Genomic DNA, 20,656 nt, shown 5'->3' with positions numbered 1-20,656 from the left:
TGGCCCTGTCTATAGGCCCCTCAATGCGGAAAAGTCGGCCTGTACCTTTAGAAGAGAAACAGCCCCAAAGCATGTTTCCACATCCATGCTTGACTGTATGGATTGTGTTCTTAGGGTCATAGTCAGCATTTTTCTTCCTCCAAACGTCTATTTTGGGTTGATATTCTGTCTCTATCATTTAAAATACACCTATGACAAAAATGATAGATCTTTACTTTCTTTGTAAGTGGGAAAACGTAAAAAATCTGTAGGGGATCAAATAATTATTTTCCCCACTGTATATCTGTCTGTAGCCTCAATTGTGGAAATGTTTCCTGACTTAATTTCTCTGTTATGCCCATCCACTGGCCATATGGTTATCACAAGGAAAGAAAAGTACAGATATCAATAGAAACACTGTCAAAGGTTCTAACCCTATTGCGTGCTACTAAAAATGTGATTTGGTCTGTGCCACCAGCCCACCACTTGGTATATTTCCCATAATTTCCTGTTCCAGAAATAAAACATGGCAGAGGCTCTACCCCCTCCAATTTACCATTAAATAAAAAAAATTTGTTAAAATAGTGGCTTAAGCCATTGCAAAATATTATAATAGGAAGAATAGGACCAATATCAGTTGGTTATAGTAAAATGAAAGCAGTCATTAGAAAAAAATAATCTCACTGCGCCTAACCCGGGTGATTTGTTTAGGCTGTGAGGAAGATTGGCGCTGCAAGCTGTGAATGAACAACTGCATACAGGACACTGGCACTCAGCAAGGGACTGTGGTGATAACTTCTATTGCAAACAGAGTAAAGTATCCATTGGGTACAACTACTTTAATTCGAACATGTTCCAGCCAAAGAAGGTCTTGTTTATAGCTATATAAAAAACAGGTCAATATCCATTCTGCTTAATAATGTTATGAGTACTAATATAAGCAGCCAGCACAATTTGTTGATCAGCAAAATAAAATTATAAAAGTCCATATGCGGCGCTAAATGAACAGTAGATCATGTAGGAACAGTAGCTTCAATGTGTATGGGAAAGCACACCACACCACGTGGAAATCCAATATGCTTACCAGGCAACTGTAAAAAATAGGCATGTAATAGACAGATGAAGACCACAACTCCGTTCTCCAGCTATGAATAGTGGGTACCGTATATACTCGAGTATAAGCCGAGATTTTCAGCCTCTTTTTTGAGGCTGAAAGTGCCCCCCTCGGCTTATACTCGAGTCATCGCCGTCTGACTGCTCGATCAGCGTATCGAGCAGACAGACGGCGGACATACTACAATTTGAAAGCCGCGCCTTCTTCTCCGCCTCCGCCTGTGATAGGCGGAACACTGAATTTCCCAGCAGCCTGTGTTCCGCCTATCACGGACATCGTCTCATCCTCGTCCGTAGTACGAGGATGAGACGATATCGGTGATAGGCGGAACACAGGCTGCTGGGAAATTCAGTGTTCCGCCTATCACAGGCGGAGGCGGAGGCGGGGCTTTTGAATTTTAGAATGGCCGCCGAGGCGATCCTGGCAAGGCACGGGACGGAGGCAAGGCAAGGCACGGCACGGGACGGGACGGAGGCAAGGCACGACACGACACGGGACGGAGGCAAGGAGGCAAGGCACGGCACGGGACGGAGGCAAGGAGGCAAGGCACGGCACGGGACGGAGGCAAGGAGGCAAGGCACGGGACGGAGGCTCGGGACACAGGTAGGCTGGACACACACACACACACACACACACACACACACACACACACATGGACACACACACATGGACACACACACACAGGGATGGATGGATGGAGACACACACACACAGGGATGGATGGAGATACACACACACAGGGATGGATGGATGGATGGAGACACACACACACAGGGATGGATGGATGGAGACACACACACACAGGGATGGATGGATGGATGGACACACACACACACAGGGATGGATGGATGGATGGACACACACACACACAGGGATGGACGGACACACAGGGACGGACACACACACAGGGATGGACAGGCATATCTCACCCTCGGCTTATACACGAGTCAATAAGTTTGCCAGTTTTTTTGGGGGTAAATTGGGGGCCTCGGCTTATATTCGGGTCGGCCTATACTCGAGTATATACGGTATGTAGAATCCAAGCCAGGAATACAGCTAACATTAGGTACTCTCATACAGCCAAGTTTTCTTGAACTCCCATATGAGATGTTGAAACGTCCAACCAAACGGCCAACGGTACCCAGTGAAAAGATAAGGCAGCCAATAGTGAAGCCTGTATGAAAAATGTATTCGTAGTAACTTACATAATAGTACAGGAGAACGCACATCATGATGTCAAAATGGCCGCGGCTCTCAGCGTTCTAGTGTCAGCCCACCTAACACTAGGCGGCCTGACACTAGCACGCTAAAAGCCAAGGCCATTTGGACATCATGATGTGTGTTTTCCTGTACTAATATGCAAGTTACTATGAATAAAATTTATATATTATCATATGGGCTTCGCTATTGGCTGCCTTATCTTTTCACTTGGACACAGCTGGCAGTTTGGTTGGACGTTTTAACATATGGGAGTTCAAGAAAACTTGGCTGTATGAGAATACCTGATGTTAGCTGTATTCCTGGCTTGGATTCTACATACCCACTATTCATAGCTGGAGAACGGAGTTGTGGTCTTGGTTTGTTTATAGCTATGATTGAGGCCTCTTTTGGCTGAAACACGTTAGCATAGCTGTACCTCATGGATTTTTTCTCTGTTTGCAATATAATTTATTACTGCTGTCCATGGCTGAGTGCCAGCTTCCATTATACATTTATTAACACAATACAATCATGACATTAGAATACCTTTATTCATACCTATACACACATATTAATCAATTCTGATACAAAACAGACACTTTACAGTTATATATAATAGTAAAAAAACAGGCATACTTTAGGTGACCTTCCTTGAAAGCTCAAAGATGCATATTGACTGGTCATAGTAAAGTTTAAACATGTATTACCTGGTTTTAATAAAATAGAGATACCTATTGATTGATCACAATAAAAGAGAAGCACATATCAGTGGATCATAATAAAACAAGGATCCGCATTCAAGGGTCACAGTAAACTGGGACATACATTCAGTGGACCATAATAAAGCAGAGCCATACATTGACAAATCCTAGTAAAGCAGAGACAGGCATTGATTGGTAGTAATACATTAAAGGAATGCCTTGACTGTTTTTTGTGAAGAAGTGACCATACATTGACTGGTCTTCAAAATACAGATATACACATTGACTAATTGTAGTAAGATATAGATACTTAAATTAATCATAATAAACTAGAGGTATACACTAATTAGCCACTTAAATAACACTAAATAATCACAGTAAAACAGAGCTATACATTGATTGGTCTCAGAAAACAGAGGCTTGCTTTTATCAGTATGGATAAAACAGACACAGATGCATTTATATGGGGTGGCATTTTACTATTCATGCATAATTAAAAATAGGCATTCGTCCTTATGGTACCCCCCCACCGTGCGCAATTTACCTAACATGATCAAAGATGTACAAAGAATGGAACACTTTAAGTTGAGAGTTCATAACACACTGGACAGATTTAATACTGTACGGAGTACAAGGAGAGCCAATGTTTCAAAATTAGCGTTGACTCTTATTCAAGACCCTGCTATGACTGCGGGCATGGATTAAAAATGTAAGAAACAATGTCATGAAAAATAGATTACAGGGCCATTAAGTAGTGGATGTGTATGAATTATTTTTAGAGAATAAGAATATTGTTTGTTTAGTGTCACTTTAAAGGGGTTATAAACCCTCAAGGTTTTTCACCTTATTGTAATCTATGCAGTAAGGTGAAAAACCTTCTGTAGTGTAGCAGCCCCCCAGAGCCCCCTTTTAACTTACCTGAACCCGATTATTCCATCGAACGGGGCAGAGGCGTAACTAAAAACCTCAGGGCCCCGATGCAAGAAATCAGGAAGGCCCCCCCCCGAAAAGCATGATTTTGATACTATATTTTTTTTCCACTGTAGAACAAAGTAAAACATTTCTGTGCAGCCTGTGTCCCGAGTGAAACCTGTGTCACCAGTGCAGTGGTGGTACTGGAGGGGGGTGGCGGTGGTACTGGAGGGGGATGGTGGTCCTGGAGAGGGGTGGTGGTCCTGGAGGTGGGTGGCGGTGGTACTGGAGGGGGATGGTGGTCCTGGAGAGGGGTGGCAGTGGTACTGGAGGTGGGTGGTGGTGGTGGTACTGGAGGGGGGCTGGTGGTGGCATTGGAGGTGGGTGGCGGTGGTGGTACTGGAGGGGGATAGTGGTCCTGGAGAGGGGTGGCGGTGGTACTGGAGGGGGATGGTGGTCCTGGAGAGGGGTGGCGGTGGTACTGGAGGTGGGTGGCGGTGGTGGTACTGAAGGGGGGTGGCGGTCCTGGAGAGGGGTGGCGGTGGTACCGGAGGTGGGTGGCGGTGGTACTGGAGGGTGGGTGGTGGTACTGGAGGAGGGTGGCGATGGTACTGGAGAGGCATGGTGGTCCTGGAGAGGGGTGGCGGTGGTACTGGAGGTGGGTGGCATGGTGGTGGTACTGGAGAGGGGGTGGCAGTGGTACTGGAAGGGGGGTGGCAGTGGTCCTGGAGGTGGGTGGTGGTGGTACTGGAGGTGGGTGGTGGTGGTACTGAAGGTGGGTGGCACGGTGGTGGTGGTGGTACTGGAGGAGGGGTGGCGGTGGTACTGGACATCAGGGTTCACAGAGGGCCCCCCTTACTTTAGGGTACCTAGACAGTCACCCCCCCTTAAAGAGGTTTCTCTGTACCTTGCTGGACTCCGATGTGCACCTTGGCCCCCAGCAGACCTCTGTAACCCCCCCTGCACCTGGGGGGAGGCAACGATCAGCAGCTCTATGGATGTTGATGGGCGGCGGGATCTTCCTGAGTCTCTGCACACACTGGAGAGGGGTCAGCACGGCTGTGAGTGGAGAGCGTGTCTGTCATTTAACAGCAGCGCAGAGCCAGAGACACCGGGACTGGCGTTTAATTTTCCCTCGTTCTCTCTCTCCCAGGGAACACTGACACGGCTGATCTGCTCCCCCTTCGGCCCCCCCTCCCCTCCTCTCTCCTGTGTTCTCCGCGGGCATTCAGGTGCGAAGCTAACAAGCTCACATTTCCTGTGGAGAACACAGGAGAGAGGAGGGGAGGGGGGGGCCGAAGGGGGAGCAGATCAGCTGTGTTTTGTGTTCCCTGGGAGAGAGAACGAGGGAAAATTAAACGTCAGTCCCGGTGTCTCTGCGCTGCTGTTAAATGACAGACACGCTCTCCACTCACAGCCCCGTGGATAGCAACCACGTGGGCCCCCCCCCACAGTGATGGAATTCCAGGGCCCAGTCGCAACTGCGACTGTTGCGACCCTGATAATTCCGCCACTGGAACGGGGACAAGCACAGCAGCTCCAGCCACTGTCTCAGGTCCTCATTGGATAGCTTGATAGCAGTACAGCCATTGGCTCCTGCTGCTGTCAATCAAATCCAGTGACATGTGAGCCGGGGGTGGGGCAGAGTCCTGCTGTATGTGTCAATAGACAGAGCAGCAGGACTCAGGAGCGTGCCCACATAAGTGCCCTCTTGGAATGGGGGTCTCTGAGGGGCACTTGATGTGGGGAGGAGCCAGGAGCACCACTGGGGGACCCCAGAAGAGGAGGATCGGGGACATTCTGTGCAAAACCCTTGCACAGATGGGATAAGTATACCATGTTTGTTATTTAAAAAAACAAAAAACTAACTTTTACAACCCCTTTGAGAAGCGGTCATGTTATCATCTAGTGCCAGGTTTTCCCCCCGTACACTTACTGGATGGGTACTTTTCAGGATATCCATGGCTGACCAGTGGAGGATCCAGAAGAGGACCGACATCAGACCGGGGGGGCGTTAAGAGGACCAGCCAGCAAGTATCATGCTCCATGTACACTAGAGTTTTGTTAATTTCCTAGAAGCTGTTATTAGCATTTATTCTGCTCCTAGAAGCTAAATAGTGTTATCCTGGTGTCATAACTGATCACATGTGCAGCATCATGGCAGTTGTATAACAAACAGAGACAAAGATGACAGCTTCCTTGGCTGAAAACAATAGGGGGGTTTACTTACACTTTAAAAGTGTGACTGTCCCAGCAAATCTGGGATTGTTGGCAATTATGCATATATTATTGTTAAAGTGGAGCTCCGCCTAAAAGGGGAAGTTCCGCTTTCAGGACTCATCCCCCGCTCCTCTTGAACAATTGGCACTTTTGAGGAGTGGGGGGAGGGAGCAGGTACCCGATTTTGACAGGTATCCACTTCCGTTCCAGGCGCCGAGGCGCTTAGAAACAGAAGCTCTTCTCCCTCCCTCCTGCATTTTTCTGGGACACTAACAGGTCCCAGAAGACTGCATCCACCACTCACGATGTGCAGCGTGACTCGCGCATGTGCAGTGGGCACCCAACTCTTAAGCCACAAGCTGTCGCAGTCGGGTGCCTATAGTGAAGATGCCGGTGTTCTGCCGTATAGTGTCCGGCCATCAAATAGTGTCCGCCCAGTACTGCGCATGCACGGTACGGAGCAGACGAAGCTTCGGAAAATCTCCGAAGCTGAACGGTGCCTGCGCCGTGAGTGGAGGTGGTAGCCCCACCATCCAAGCGGACATAGGGTTGTGAATATTAGAGGGCCCCTCGCGGGCAAGCTTCACTCGCCACGCTTTGGGCTCGGCCTCGCTGCTCTCTGCTCTTTTTTTATTCCTACTCTATGTCCACTTGGATAGTGGGGATAGAACCTGGACTCACGGCGCAGGCGCCGTTCATCCTCGGCAATTTTCGGAATCTGTGTTGCTGTGTACTGCGCATGCGCAGTACGCAGCGGACACTATCGGATGGAGGACGTTATATGACAAGACACCGGCACCGGGGACTGAAGACAACAGGTGAGACCAACTGGGGTGAGCACACCGCTGGATCATGGGACAGGTGAGTGGCTGGTTTTTGAAAGTCAGCAGCTACAGTTTTTGCAGCTGCTGAATTTGTTTTTGTATTTGGATATATAGTTGTCAGACTTGAGTTGGTGTGGTGTGACCCTGCTTTGTACTCTCTCTGTGGTGCTGATCACTTGTAACTGCTGGCTTCCCTGTGAAAATTCTAGTTGCTTGGCTGAATTTGGCTTCAATACTTTTAAGTCACAGACTCCAAATATAAAAATGAGTGTCAGAAAAGAATCATAACTCCTTATCTTTTCAATGAAATAGTCACACTAATTCAGGAGATCAAAGGCATCCTCATTTCTATTTAGACATGTATAGAGAGAACTGGAAAGGGGGGATTTTTATGGTGCCACAAATTTAACAACCATTTGATAAAAAGTATGAAAAAATGTATTAATCAATAAAAAAAATTAAAAAATAGTAAACAAATGTTGACTCTCATATACAAATAAACATTAAAACATTACATCTAGTCCATTTTTTGTGCATTTGTTTTTGTTGTCTCTTTTTTGCTAAATTGTTATACCTAATTTGGGATTGATCTCGTCTTCTTTGGTGCCCACCTTACAATCCCCATTGTTTGACTTGATGCTCCACTTTCTGTTCCCCTTTTCTGAACAAACAGGACTTTGATCAATTTTTTTATCACATACCTGTACATGATAGGCGAGTTTCACCATTACTGCACATTACTATATGTGAGTTCTACTACTGCCATAGCTCATCGATTATGATGTATGCCCTATGTATCATGCATTGTATAAGTGTCTAATTTCTCTTTTATTAGAGTTTATCTGTATATTACAAATTATAATAAATTGATGTTGTTTGATATCTTATACTCTGTTTTTTTTTGTATTTCCTTGTAGCCAATATATTGCCTTACAGCTCCTGAAGAAGCAATTAGCGAAACATGTTGAGCCAACAGGCATTTATATAATTTTATTAAGCTCTTTATGCACTATATTGTTTGTTATCATCCCGTGATAATTTTATCATGTTTATTTGTATGTGAGAGTCAACGTTTATTTACTGTTTTTTATTTTTTCTGCTTATTAAAAAGGTTTCATACTTTTTATCAAATGGTTGTTATATTTGTGGCACCATAAAAATCCCCCCTTTCCAGTTTTCTCTATACATTCTTTATCTTTATACGTTTTTCAGGTCATTGACTCAGAAAGCATTTAAGCCAAAGCAAAACCATGAAAGCCAGGGAACTAATATGCTCAAAAGGAAAGATCAGCATTAGAAGCAAACATGTTTATAAAATGAAAGATGTACTTTGAAACTGTGTTTATGAACTTTCAATTAATAAAATATTCTTAACAAGTACTAAATGAGATTTAAAGCAATTCCTTACTGACCCTTGTTGCCACAGGCATGTATCTTCAAACCTCTGGGAGAATACTGTTTTTTGGGGATATGCAAAGGTTTTCTGTTGTACCCTTTTCATCTACAGTGTTGTTATGGTTCCATGAAAACATTATTAATTTGGTAAACAAAATGTGTGATCTTTGTGTCATTTACTTTCAAAAATTATCATGCTACGTAAATATAAATGATGTAATCTTGTGTTTTAGGCTTCGTGGATTTTATTGATTAAAAAAATACTGAGCTTTTGAAGAAATCTGGATCCAAACAGCACAAATCACTCAATGGAGCCACTGTCAAATGTGACCACTGTAGACTTTACAGGGGGCAGCTCAACCTGGTCGACTGAAAAAGTAAATTATCCTGACCAGGTATTCTTCAATGCTGCCAGAATATTCCAGCATATTTATCGGAAGAAACCTCCAGACAAGATCCTGGTTAGCTATGGCAGTGACTCTGGGATTCCTTTACCAGATTTCAAACATGAAAGATATCAGCGCTGGTCCTATGAGCTAGCTTTTAATGCTCTGAAATGTAAGTAAAGTAATTAAATAAACATTCTACATTATTAGAATAAACACACTATGAAAGCTTGCAGTTCATAAACTTTTAGGATCCACCAATATGTATTGCACTTTTACCTAAAGGTAAGCCTATAATAAGACTTACCTGTAGGTACCGTGAATATCTCCTAAACTTGCACCGTTTAGGAGATATTCACTGTATCCGCATGTGCCAGCATCATTGGCACATGCGCACTGAAGAAACGGCTCGCCAGTGCCGTTTCTTCAGTAGCTGTGCCGTGACCGGCTGCTCCCACGCGTGACATCATCACGGCTCTGGCCAATCAAACGCGAACCCGGAAATAACTCCGGGAGACATGCCGTCCGTCATGGCGGTGTACGGGTACCACTGCAAAATCTTCGATCTAAGGTAAGTATTTCATAATGATACTAGCTCAGTGTGCCTTTGTCTTGTTGTTTTTTTTTTTTTTTTGAGAGTTTACAATCACTTTAAGAAGTGTTATCCCCTTGTTAAGGCAGCCTATTAAAATGCACCACAACACAGTATAAATCGGACATACCTCATTTTCTCAAATACAGTGTACCACAATGCACTGATACCATACTCGGGGGGGGGGGGGGGGGGAGGGGTGTTATTTACTAAAACCACAGGCTGCAAAATCTGGTGCAGCTCTGCATAGAGACCAATCCTCTTCCAGGTCTTATTATCAAATCTTAATTGAACAAACTGCAGTTAAAAGCTGATTGGTTACCATGCACTGCTGCATGATATTCTGAGTGCATCCAGTTTTTGTAAATCTCCCCCTATGTGTTGTGCAAGTGCATTCTATGAATGTGTTAGCCCTTGTACACACGGTCGGACATTCCGACAACAAAATCCGTCGGATTTTGTCCGAAGGATTTTGTCCGAAACTGGTGTTGCATACACACGGTCGAACAAAGTTATCGGAAAATCCAATCGTTCGTAACGTGATGACGTTATTTCGTTACGATGGGACTATGTTCAGGCTAGTAGCCAATAGCTTTGGTCTAGGAATTTGATCTGAGCATGCGAGGCACTTTGTCCGATCAGAATTCTTTACAAACGATCGGACAAAGTCCCATCGGATCATGTTGTCGGAAAATTTTATAGCCCAGCTCTAAAACTTTGTCGGTCGGATATTCCGACGGAAACAGTCCGATGGAACCCACACAGGTTCGGATTATCCGACAGCACGGTCCGATCGGACATTTTCCATCGGAATGTCTGACCGTGTGTACAAGGGCTAAGGGTGCCATTAAAAATGAATAGACCTGCAAAACACCATATCTGTGTATTGCCATGCATTGCAGTGTCCATTTTACCATACGTTACTGTAATGCATACAGTGGGGAAAATTAATTATTTGATCCCCTGCAGATTTGGTACATTTGCCCATTTACAAAGAAATGAAGGGTCTATCATTTTTCTGATAGGCTTATTTTAAGTTATAGAGAAAGAATATCAACCAAAAATCCAGAAAAAAAACACATGATACAAATGTTATAAATTGCAGTTCAGTGAGTAAAATAAGTATTTGAGCCCCAAGCAAAACATGACTTAGTACTTGGGAGAGAAACCCTTGTTGGCAAGCAGGGGGGAAGATGTTTCTTGTATTTGGTTACCAGGTTTTCACACATCTCAGGCTGGATTTTGGTCCACTCTTATTTACAGATCTTCTCTAAATCCATAAGGTTTCTTGGCTGTCACATGGCAACTCGAAGTTTCAGCTCCCTCCATACATTTTCTATAGGATTAAGGTCAGTAGACTTGCTAGACCACTCCATAACCTTAATGTGCTTCTTATTGAGCCATTCCTTTGTTGCCTTGGTGGTATGTTTTTGGTCATTATCATGCTGGAAGACCCATCTACGACCCACAACCCTACAGGTTAAACTGGAACACCACATACCATTTTTGTATAGGAGGAAAGTGTCAGGTTTTTATTGCTGTGTTCCCATTGAAGAGATTCCTTCTTCTCAAATTAACCCTTTCTCAAGCCAGAAGTGTAAAGCCTCACACACAATTGGACTTTGTCCAAACTTTCCTGTGGATTTTTGTACAAAGGGCGTCGGCCGAGAACTTGTATTGCATACACACAGCAGGACTTTTTCAGCCAACTTTCACCAAATCATGTGGTTTTTCTGCTCTTTACCGCCACCTTTGGTCAACTTCTGTATTGTTGTCTGATCTTTTGCATTGGTTCTGAGCATGCGTGTTTGTACTTTGTACAAAAGTCCTATGGTTTTCTGTATACACGATCAGACTTTGCTACATTGGACTTTTGTTGCCAGAAAGTTTGTCCGTTCGCACAGCCAACAAAAGTCCGATGAAAACCGAAAAAGTTTGTCCGATGGAGCGTACACACGGTCGGATGTTGCTCCAAAACAGTTAATTTGCATGTTTGTTGTCAAAAAGTCCGATCGTGTGTATGGGCCTTAAGAAAGAAAGGTTTGGTCACTTGAAAGAAACCTTTAAGGGCTTGTTCTTGAAAGTACATGTTCTGTAGCTGTCATGTCAGTCTGTCTACTTTGTCTTTGTGCTGGAACAAACATGCAGCCAGTAAAGGACAAGGACATCTGATATGCACATGCTTTTAACATGTAATTGACATAGAAAGTCATGAAAGAAGGATTAGGATGAGGGTTACAGAGTTTGCACCTTCAAAAGTAAGTCAACAGTGGCAGTGTCCATGGCCCATTTGTATTTTATCAGGTTCCTTAATGTATTGTTATTAAGGGTTAGGTGGAGGTAAGGGTTAGATGTAGGGGTCTGCGTAGAGTTCACAGGTAGGTTTAGGGATCGGGATTGGGATGAGTATGAGGGTTACAGAGCTTGCAACTTCAAAAGTAAGTAAATAGTGGCAGTTCCTATTTTTGTTTTTGGCAGGTTCTTTAATGGATTGTTGTTAAGGGTTGGGTTGAGGTAAGGGTTAGATGTAGGGGTCTGCATAAAGTTCACAGCTAGGTTTAGTGATTGGGTTCAAGTTAAGAGTTAGGTTCATAGCTCAGGAACAGACTGAAGCCTGGTACACACTAGCAGATTTTATTTCATTCAACCTAGCAGGCTGAATGAGAAAAAACCTGAAGAGCTCAGGAGAAGCCACTGTACTAACTATCTGATGTTAGTACAAGGAATTCCCAGTTGAGCTATTGTGTTCTGACAGGGGAACTGCCTCAGTCAGCGTTCTCAGCCATTGGCTGAGAGCACTGATCGGATGCCAATTGGCAGACCTCTTTTTGTCATGCCCCTTTGACAGAAGCTGAATGTTCGTCCGGCGTATGTTGGACCGGCTGCTGTACACACTGGCCGATTGTCGGACGGTTTCTTTTGAACAGGCTGATGCCACCCGATATTCAGCCTGTGTGTATGGGGCATTAGTAACCTAGTTCCAGTTTTTGGGTGTTACTCATGTGCACCAAAGTAAGCCATGTATAACTGCATGTTGAATGCTGGGCAACTACCATTCACAAAGCATAAATCAACAAGGGCAGCTCAAATGTGTTCTCATTCCATATTTCCTTTAATTCGATCCCTGTGGGTGATCTTATGGTTCTTTGAAAATGTACATTTGTACACTTGTGTGATGTATGTTGGCCCTTTTCATATTGAAATGTTGATAAATGTGTTCACAGTTATTTGAACTTGAAAGGCAAGCAGGCTTTATTTGCTGGTTTCCTGTGTTCATTAACACGTGGGACTATTCATACTTCTGATAGGTAAACACCCCAAGAAACCACTACAAAGAACTGTATGTTCAAATTGAACTGGCAATATAGATTGGGAAACAAGTATAGTTCTTCAATATTGCACATATTTACACAGTTAATGAATCCATTTTGTGTTTACCAGGGGTAGGCAACCTTTAGTGCTGAAAAATGTTTTCAAAGAAATTGAACGTGACGATTTTATAACAAAAAAAATGTCAACTTCACACTCTCAATCACGAAAAGGATTAAAAGTTAATACTACTTTAGTAGTGAGAAATTAACATCCTGCACTCTCATGCCTCAGATTAGAAGAAAAAGAGGGATGATACTGCGCTACGGAATATATGAAGCATAAAAGTAAATAAAAATGCTTTTATAATTTAGGGGGTTGGAGCTGCCTCTACAGTTTACTTCTACCTGTGGGTAGAGTAAAAAGAATGAAAAAGGAAGAAAAGTAGAAATGGCGCTACCCTCTAGTTCGCTGAACAAAAGATTATACAAGGAAAAAATATGCTATCCAAATATTATACCATAAAAAATATCCGTTTTTCATATCAGCAAAATTCAAACTCCAAAAATGTAATTAGAAGACTACAGGTGCCTGAAACCAAAGTTCTGTGTTAGACCCTCTGTCAGGTGTTGGTGGAATGTGTTGTATATAAACCCCCAAAAAATTTAAATAAAATAAAAATGCGAATAAACTCATTTGCTTCTCCTATATTAATAGAAGAAGGTGCTTTATTGTTTGCAAGTATGTGCCGCATGTAAAAAAAAAATAGGATTTTTAAATACAGCTTACCTGTAAAATCCTTTTCTTGAGAGTACATCACGGGACACAGGAGTTTATTACATACAGTGCCTTGCGAAAGTATTCGACCCCCTTGAACTTTTCAACCTTTTGCCACATTTCAGGCTTCAGATATAAAGATATAAAATTTAAATTTTTTGTGAAGAATCACCAACAAGTGGGACTCAATTGTGAAGTGGAACGAAATCTATTGGATAATTTAAACTTTTTTAGCAAATAAAAAAACTGAAAAGTGGTGCATGCAAAATTATTCGGCCCCTTTACTTTCAGTGCAGCAAACTCACTCCAGAAGTTCAGCGAGGATCTCTGAATGATCCAATGTTGTCATAAATGACTGATGGTGATAAATAGAATCCACCTGTGTGTAATCAAGTCTCTGTATAAATGCACCTGCTCTGTGATAGTCTCAGGCTTCTGTTGAAAGCGCAGAGAGCATCATGAAGACCAAGGAACACACCAGGCAGGTCCGTAATACGGTTGTGGAGAAGTTTAAAGCCGGATTTGGATAAAAAAGATTTCCCAAGCTTTAAACATCCCAAGGAGCACTGTGCAAGCGATCATTTTGAAATGGAAGGAGTATCAGACCACTGCAAATCTACCAAGACCTGGCGGTCCCTCTAAACTTTCAGCTCAGACAAGGAGAAGACTGATCAGAGATGCAGCCAAGAGGCCCATGATCACTCTGGATGAACTGCAGAGAACTACAGCTGAGGTGGGAGAGTCTGTCAATAGGACAACAATCAGTCGTACACTGCACAAATCTGGCCTTTATGGAAGAGTGGCAAGAAGAAAGCCATTTCTCAAAGATATCCATAAAAAGTCTTGTCTAAAGTTTGCCACAAGCCACCTGGGAGACACACCAAACATGTGGAAGAAGGTGCTCTGGTCAGATGAAACCAAAATCGAACTTTTTGCCCACAATGCAAAACGATATGTTTGGCGTAAAAGCAACACAGCTCATCACCCTCAACACACCATCCCCACTGTCAAACATGGTGGTGGCAGCATCATGGTTTGGGCCTGCTTTTCTTCAGCAGGGACAGGGAAGATGGTTAAAATTGAGGGGAAGATGGATGCAGCCAAATACAGGACCATTCTGGATGAAAACCTGTTGGAGTCTGCAAAAGACCTGAAACCGGGACGGAGATTTATCTTCCAACAAGACAATGATCCCAAACATACAGCAAAATCTACAAAGGAATGGTTCACAAATAAACGTATCCAGGTGTTAAAATGGCCAAGTCAAAGTCCAGACCTGAATCCAATCGAGAATCTGTGGAAAGAGCTGAAAACTGCTGTTCACAAACACTCTCCATCCAACCTCACTGAGCTCGAGCTGTTTTGCAAGGAAGACTGGGCAAGAATTTCAGTCTCTCGATGTGCAAAACTGATAGAGACATACCCCAAGCGACTTGCAGCTGTAATCGCAGCAAAAGGTGGCTCTACAAAGTATTAACGCAAGAGGGCCGAATAATTTTGCACGCCCCACTTTTCATTTTTTTCTTAGTTAAAAAAGTTTCAAAAATCCAATAGATTTCGTTCCACTTCACAATTGTGTCCCACTTGTTGGTGATTCTTCACAAAAAATAAAAATTTTATATCTTTATGTTTGAAGCCTGAAATGTGGCAAAAGATTGAAAAGTTCAAGGGGGCCGAATACTTTCGCAAGGCACTGTTGTGGGTTATATAGTCACCTCTGGTGATTGGACACTGATTAACCCCAATTAAGGAGAATTTGTCCCCTATATAACCCCTCCCATATGGGAGGCACCTCAGTTTTGTAGCAAAGCAATAGGAAACCACGTAAAACCCAAGAGGGGCGGGAGTCCTGTGTCCCGTGATGTACTCTCAAGAAAAGGATTTTACAGGTAAGCTGTATATAAAAATCCTATTTTCTTGATCATACGTCACGGGACACAGGAGCTCATTACATAGTGGGATGTCCCAAAGCAATGCTCAGATTGAGGGAGGGAGACACAGATCATAATTATAGACCGCCATGGGCCGGAGGACCTAAACTGCAGCCTGCAGCACACTCCGCCCAAAGGACAATTATTTTGGAGAATGTGACGAGTGCTGTAATCAATACTTCATGTGGGGTCTAATGCCGTGTACAGACGATCAAACAATCCGATGGAAAAGACAAGCGGACTAAAAGTAGTTTTGCACCAAAATATGTGTGTGCTAGTCCGCCGTACTTTTGAAATGAACGGACTTTTCCCGCACGGAGAAAAGTCTGTTCATTTTGAGCGCGGCTCCAGGTAGCCGGGACCAGTGAATGAAGCGTCGCTGGCGCCGTCACCTGGTCTGGACTTAAAGGGGAAGCCCTACGACGAAAAAACGGCGTGGGGTTCCCCCCCTAGGTCCATATCAGACCCTTATCCGAGCATGCAACCCGGCCGGTCAGGAAAGGGGGTGGGGACGAGCGAGTCCCCCCCCTGAGCAGTACCAGGCCACGTGCCCTCAACATGGGGGGGTGCTTTGGGGAAGGGGGCCGCACGCCCCCCCACCCCAAAGCACCTTGTCCCCATGTTGATGAGGACAAGGGCCTCTTCCCGACAACCCTGGCCGTTGGTTGTCGGGGTCTGCGGGCGGGGGAGCTTATCACAATCCGGGAGCCTCCTTTAATAAGGGGGCCCCCGGATACCGGCCCCCCTCCCTATGTGAATGAGTATGGGGTACAATGTACCCCTACCCATTCACCTGTGAAAAAAATTAAAAGAAAAACACAACACACATGGGTTAAAAATAGTTTATTGCACAGCTCCGGGGGTCTTCTTCCGTCTTCGGGGGTCTTCTCGTCGGACTCCTCTGCTATCTTCTGCTAGTTCTTTTACTAGCGGAGGAGCCCGGCTTTCTTCTTCGTCGCCGCCCTCTTCTTCCGACTTCGGGGGTCTTGTCCCCCTCTTCGGTTCTTCTTGCCGGGCCTCCGCGCCTTCTTCTAGCTTTTTTACAAGCGGTGGCCCGGTCTTCTATCGCTGCTGTCGCCGCTGTCTTCGTCGCCGCCTTCTGTTCTTCTCTTCTTGAGCTGTTGACTCGTCGCTGTCTCTGGCCACAATGACAAGCACGGGCGATGTCCCTGCCCATTATGATGTCACAGTCCCAGAGGAACGAATCCGCCGGAAAAGTTCCGTGTGTGGGCAGGTCCGCTCGTTCAGACAGTCCAGCGGACTTTATGGCGGTTTGTCCGCCAGACTAAGTCCGCCGGATAGTCTGATCGTGTGTACGCGGCATAACACAGAACTTTGGTTTCAGGCACCTGTAGTCTTCTAATTGAATTTTTGGAGTTTGAATTTTGCAGACCAACTCTAACTGATATTTTTGATGGTATAATATTCTGATAGCATATTTTTTCCTTGTATGATCTTTTCTTCAGAGAACTAGAGGGTAGCGCCATTTCTACTTTTCTTCCTTTTTCATGCCTCAGATTAGCCACAATTCCTGCAACTCCACACCTCCACAACCTTCACATCTCAGATCACTGTCCCTCTTGCAAATCTATTTCACCACTGTAACCCCCTGCTCATCTGCCCCACCACTGTAACCCCCTGCTCATCTGCCCCACCACTGTAACCCCCCTGCTCATCTGCTCCACCACTGTAATACCCTGCACATCTTCCCAACCACTGTACTACCCAGCAAATCTGCCCCACCACTGTACCCACCTGCTCATCTGCCCCACCAATGTACCCCCTTTCTCATCTGCCTCACCAATGTATCCCCTTTCTCATCTGCCCCACCACTGTAACCCCCTTTCGCTTCTGCCCCACCACTGTAACCCCTTTTCTCATCTGCCCCACCACTGTAACCCCCTGCACATCTGCCCACCTCTGTACCACCGTGCTCACCTGCCCCACCACTGCACCACCCTGCTCATCTGTCCCACCACTGTACCACCCTGCTCATCTGCCCCACCAATGTTCCCCATTTTTTATCTGCCCCACCGCTGTACCTCCCTGCACATCTGCTCCACCGCCGTACCCCGATGCTCTTCTGTCTCACCACTGAACCATCTTCTCATATGTCCTAACACCGAACTTATCTGCTCCACCACTGTACCTCCTGCACATCTGTCCCACCACTGTCCCGCTGCTCTTCTGCCCCACCACTGTAACCTCAAGCTCATGTTTTCCACCTTTGCACCTCCTTCTTTCTCCTCTGCACATCTGCCCCACCTCTGTACCACCATGCTTCTCTGCCCCACCGCTGTAACTCCCTGCTCATCTGTCCCACCAATGTACCTCCTTTTCCTCTGCCCCAACACTGAACCCCCCTGCTCATTTTGCTCACCACTGTAACCCCCTTCTCATCTAGCCCAACACTGAACCCCCCATGCTCATCTGTCCCACCACTGTGATACCCTGCTCATCTGCCCCATCACTGTACCCTTCTGCTTTTCTGTTCCACTGCTGAACCCCCTTCTCATCCCTCCCACCACTGTACCTCCTACACATCTGCCCCACCACTGTACCTCCTACACATCTGCCCCACCACTGTACCTCCTACAAATCTGCCCCACCACTGTAACTCCCCTGCTCATCTGCCCCACCACTGTACCTCCCTGCACATCTTCTCCACTGCTGTATCCCCATGCTCTTCTGTCTCACTACTGGGTCACCTTCTCATCTGTCCTAACACTGAACCCATCTGCTCCTCTGCCCCACAACTGTAACTCACTTTCTCATCTGCCCCACTAATGTACCTCCTGCACATCCGTCTCACCTCTGTACCCCCCTGCTCTTCTGCTCCACCTCTGTTCCCCCTGCTCTTCTGCCCCACCACTGTTCCCCCTGCTGTCCTGCCCCACCACTGTACCCCCCTGCTCATCTGTCCCACCAATACAACTCCTTTCACATCTGCCCCACTGCTCTACCTCCTGCTTTTCTATCCCACCATTGAACCCCCTTCTCATCTGACCCAACACTAAACCCCCTGCTCATCTGGCCCAGCACTGAACCCCTCTGCTCATCTGGCCCAACACTAACCCCCCCTGCTCATCTGGTCCAACACTGACCCCCCCCCCTTCTCAACTGGCCCAACACTGAACCTCTCCTGCTCATCTGGCCCATCACTGAAACCCCCTGCTCATCTGCCCCAACACTGTACCCCCCCTGCTCTTCTGTCCCAATGCCGAACCCCCTTCTCATCTCTTTCACCACTGTACCTCCCTCCACATCTGCCCTATTGCTGTACCCTCCTGCTCATCTGTCCCACCTCTGAATTCCTCCTGCTCATTTTCCCCACCACTGTATCCTCCTGCTCATCTGCTCCACCGCTGTACCCTCTTCTCAACTATAATATGCGTGATATACAGAGTGGTAAAAGGAAGCAGATATGAGATACATCTACCTGTCCTGGCACACTATCCTGCTGATCCACCTCCCTCTCGCATCCAGCCCATGTGCTTGTATGTGATGTCACTCACAAGCATCTGGAATGGATGCGCAATGATGAGCTCAGGTCAGGGGCATTTTCTGAAAGCAGTGGGCCTGTGTGCAGGAACATAAGTTAGGGCCCCGCAGCTGAGAAAAAATGTGGTGCTTTGCGGCACAGGAAAACTTGGGTGTGATTTTCATTGGCTGGCTGTGGCTTAAAGAGATACAGAGTGCAGCGGTTCAGTAGTAAGTGATGCAAAGGTTCAGGAATAATTTCAACAAAGTTCCCAGAAGCTCAAAACGAATTCCACAAACTGTCACCTGATTGTGGTTTTCTTAATCACAGTAAAATCCCTTCTTTCTGAGATTGGTAGTGGCAACCAAGCGAGTCATCTTCCTTTAGATGCAGGGCTAGCAGGACTTTGATTGGCTTTAGCAGTGGCCAATAACAGTCCTCCTCCTTCTGGAAACAGGGACTGCCCCCCCAGTAGAACTGCACCCAATTTCTTTCCCATCACAAAAGCTGACAATCGCAGCTACAGCAAAATTAAAGAACCAAACAATGTCCCCCATCTTTTACAATGTGCGGGGGCACAGTGCTTCCCCCTCAGTGGAGGGGCGGTGTGGGGAATTCTGAAATTGGAATGCATTAGTGTTTCACTGACACTTCCCTGTGCTGCTTTGCTGATGGGGAGAGAGTCGAGTGCTGGCAAAAGAGGCTTTGCGTGATGGCAGTTGCCTACTCTGACTTAAATCAACCTTGTATAACAACCCAAAACATGTTATTGAAACGTGTGAAATTTAACACTTCCTTACCTTTGTTCTGAGACAAAAGATGTTCTCAGTTGACGTAAGCTCTTTGCAATTTATGTTCCATACAATGGTTCTTCCATTAGAAGTGTATTTGCATAAAATAAAATTGCTCTATACTAGAGCATCCAGATTGATTACAAAGAATATTCCTGATGCAGAAATTTAAAATTGAATCGGTTTGTCTACCCAACCTGTACATTAACCTTCAAAATGTCATAACATTCCAGTGGCATTTTGTATGTCTTGACCAGCACAGCGATGATCTTTATTGAAAGCAGGGTGGATAAAAATTGGTGATTTAAAAAAAAAAATCATATAAATCAGATTTTTTTTCATTTAAATCGTATTTTTTTATTTTTATCAAATGTATTTTAATAAAATGCTTTTGGAGTAAAAATCTATCTAAAGATAGTTTTCTATTTAAGATACATTAATAATTTAGTGTATTTAGCATGAAATTGAGCATAGTTATGTAGCATGTGGCTGTATATTCTGCAATATTTACATTTTTGGTAAACTCATCCAATGAATCCAAGCTCTGCAAGCTGAGATAACATACACTACATTGATGCATTCACACAATTTCACACCAACTACCAGCAAGAATGAGTCCTTACATTTAAAGAGCATCTGTCATTTCAGATCCATCATAGCAGCGCCTGTTAGCGGGAATCCTTTCGCTTGCTGCTGCCACGTCCCTCACCTTGTTGTGTCACTACCGCATCACCAGCCATCCCATTAAATGAGGCGGCTCTAGGCTTTGTGAGGCCTTAGGCAAAACCTAGACATGAGGCCCCACTCAAGCCCATAATGGGAAAAATAATTCAAGCGATTAAAAAAATTAAATAACTGTATAACTGATATATATTAAGAGCTTTAAAGTGCACGTGTCAGCACTCTCTAGCTCAGTGCTGGTGTCAGCGCTGTCTATCTCAGTGCTGGTGTCAGCGCTCTCTATCTCGGTGCTGGTGTCAGCGCTCTCTATATCGGTGCTGGTGTCAGTGCTCTCTATATCGGTGCTAGTGCCAGCGTTCTCTA

At 45.1% G+C, this 20,656-nt stretch overlaps 1 protein-coding gene across 1 annotated transcript in view; it reads left to right on the top strand.

The window, feature by feature from the left end:
- NSUN7 (NOP2/Sun RNA methyltransferase family member 7) overlaps positions 1 to 20,656 on the top strand; it is a 158,357-nt gene that overhangs the window by 44,659 nt on the left and 93,042 nt on the right. Inside the window, exon 2 of the mRNA XM_077477591.1 lies at positions 8,579 to 8,903. Within this exon, the coding sequence (XP_077333717.1) occupies positions 8,654 to 8,903 (250 nt within the window). The 5' untranslated portion in view covers positions 8,579 to 8,653. The remainder of the gene's footprint in view (positions 1 to 8,578; positions 8,904 to 20,656) is intronic.

This window comes from Lithobates pipiens, unplaced genomic scaffold (genome assembly GCF_037356315.1).
Source record: "Lithobates pipiens isolate NorthernLeopardFrog02 unplaced genomic scaffold, aLitPip1_a1.2 Scaffold_13, whole genome shotgun sequence".
In the NCBI taxonomy this organism is placed as follows: Eukaryota; Metazoa; Chordata; class Amphibia; order Anura; family Ranidae; genus Lithobates; species Lithobates pipiens.
The sequence above is the reverse complement of the archived record's forward strand: the minus strand, read 5'-3'. Positions and strand labels throughout refer to the sequence as shown.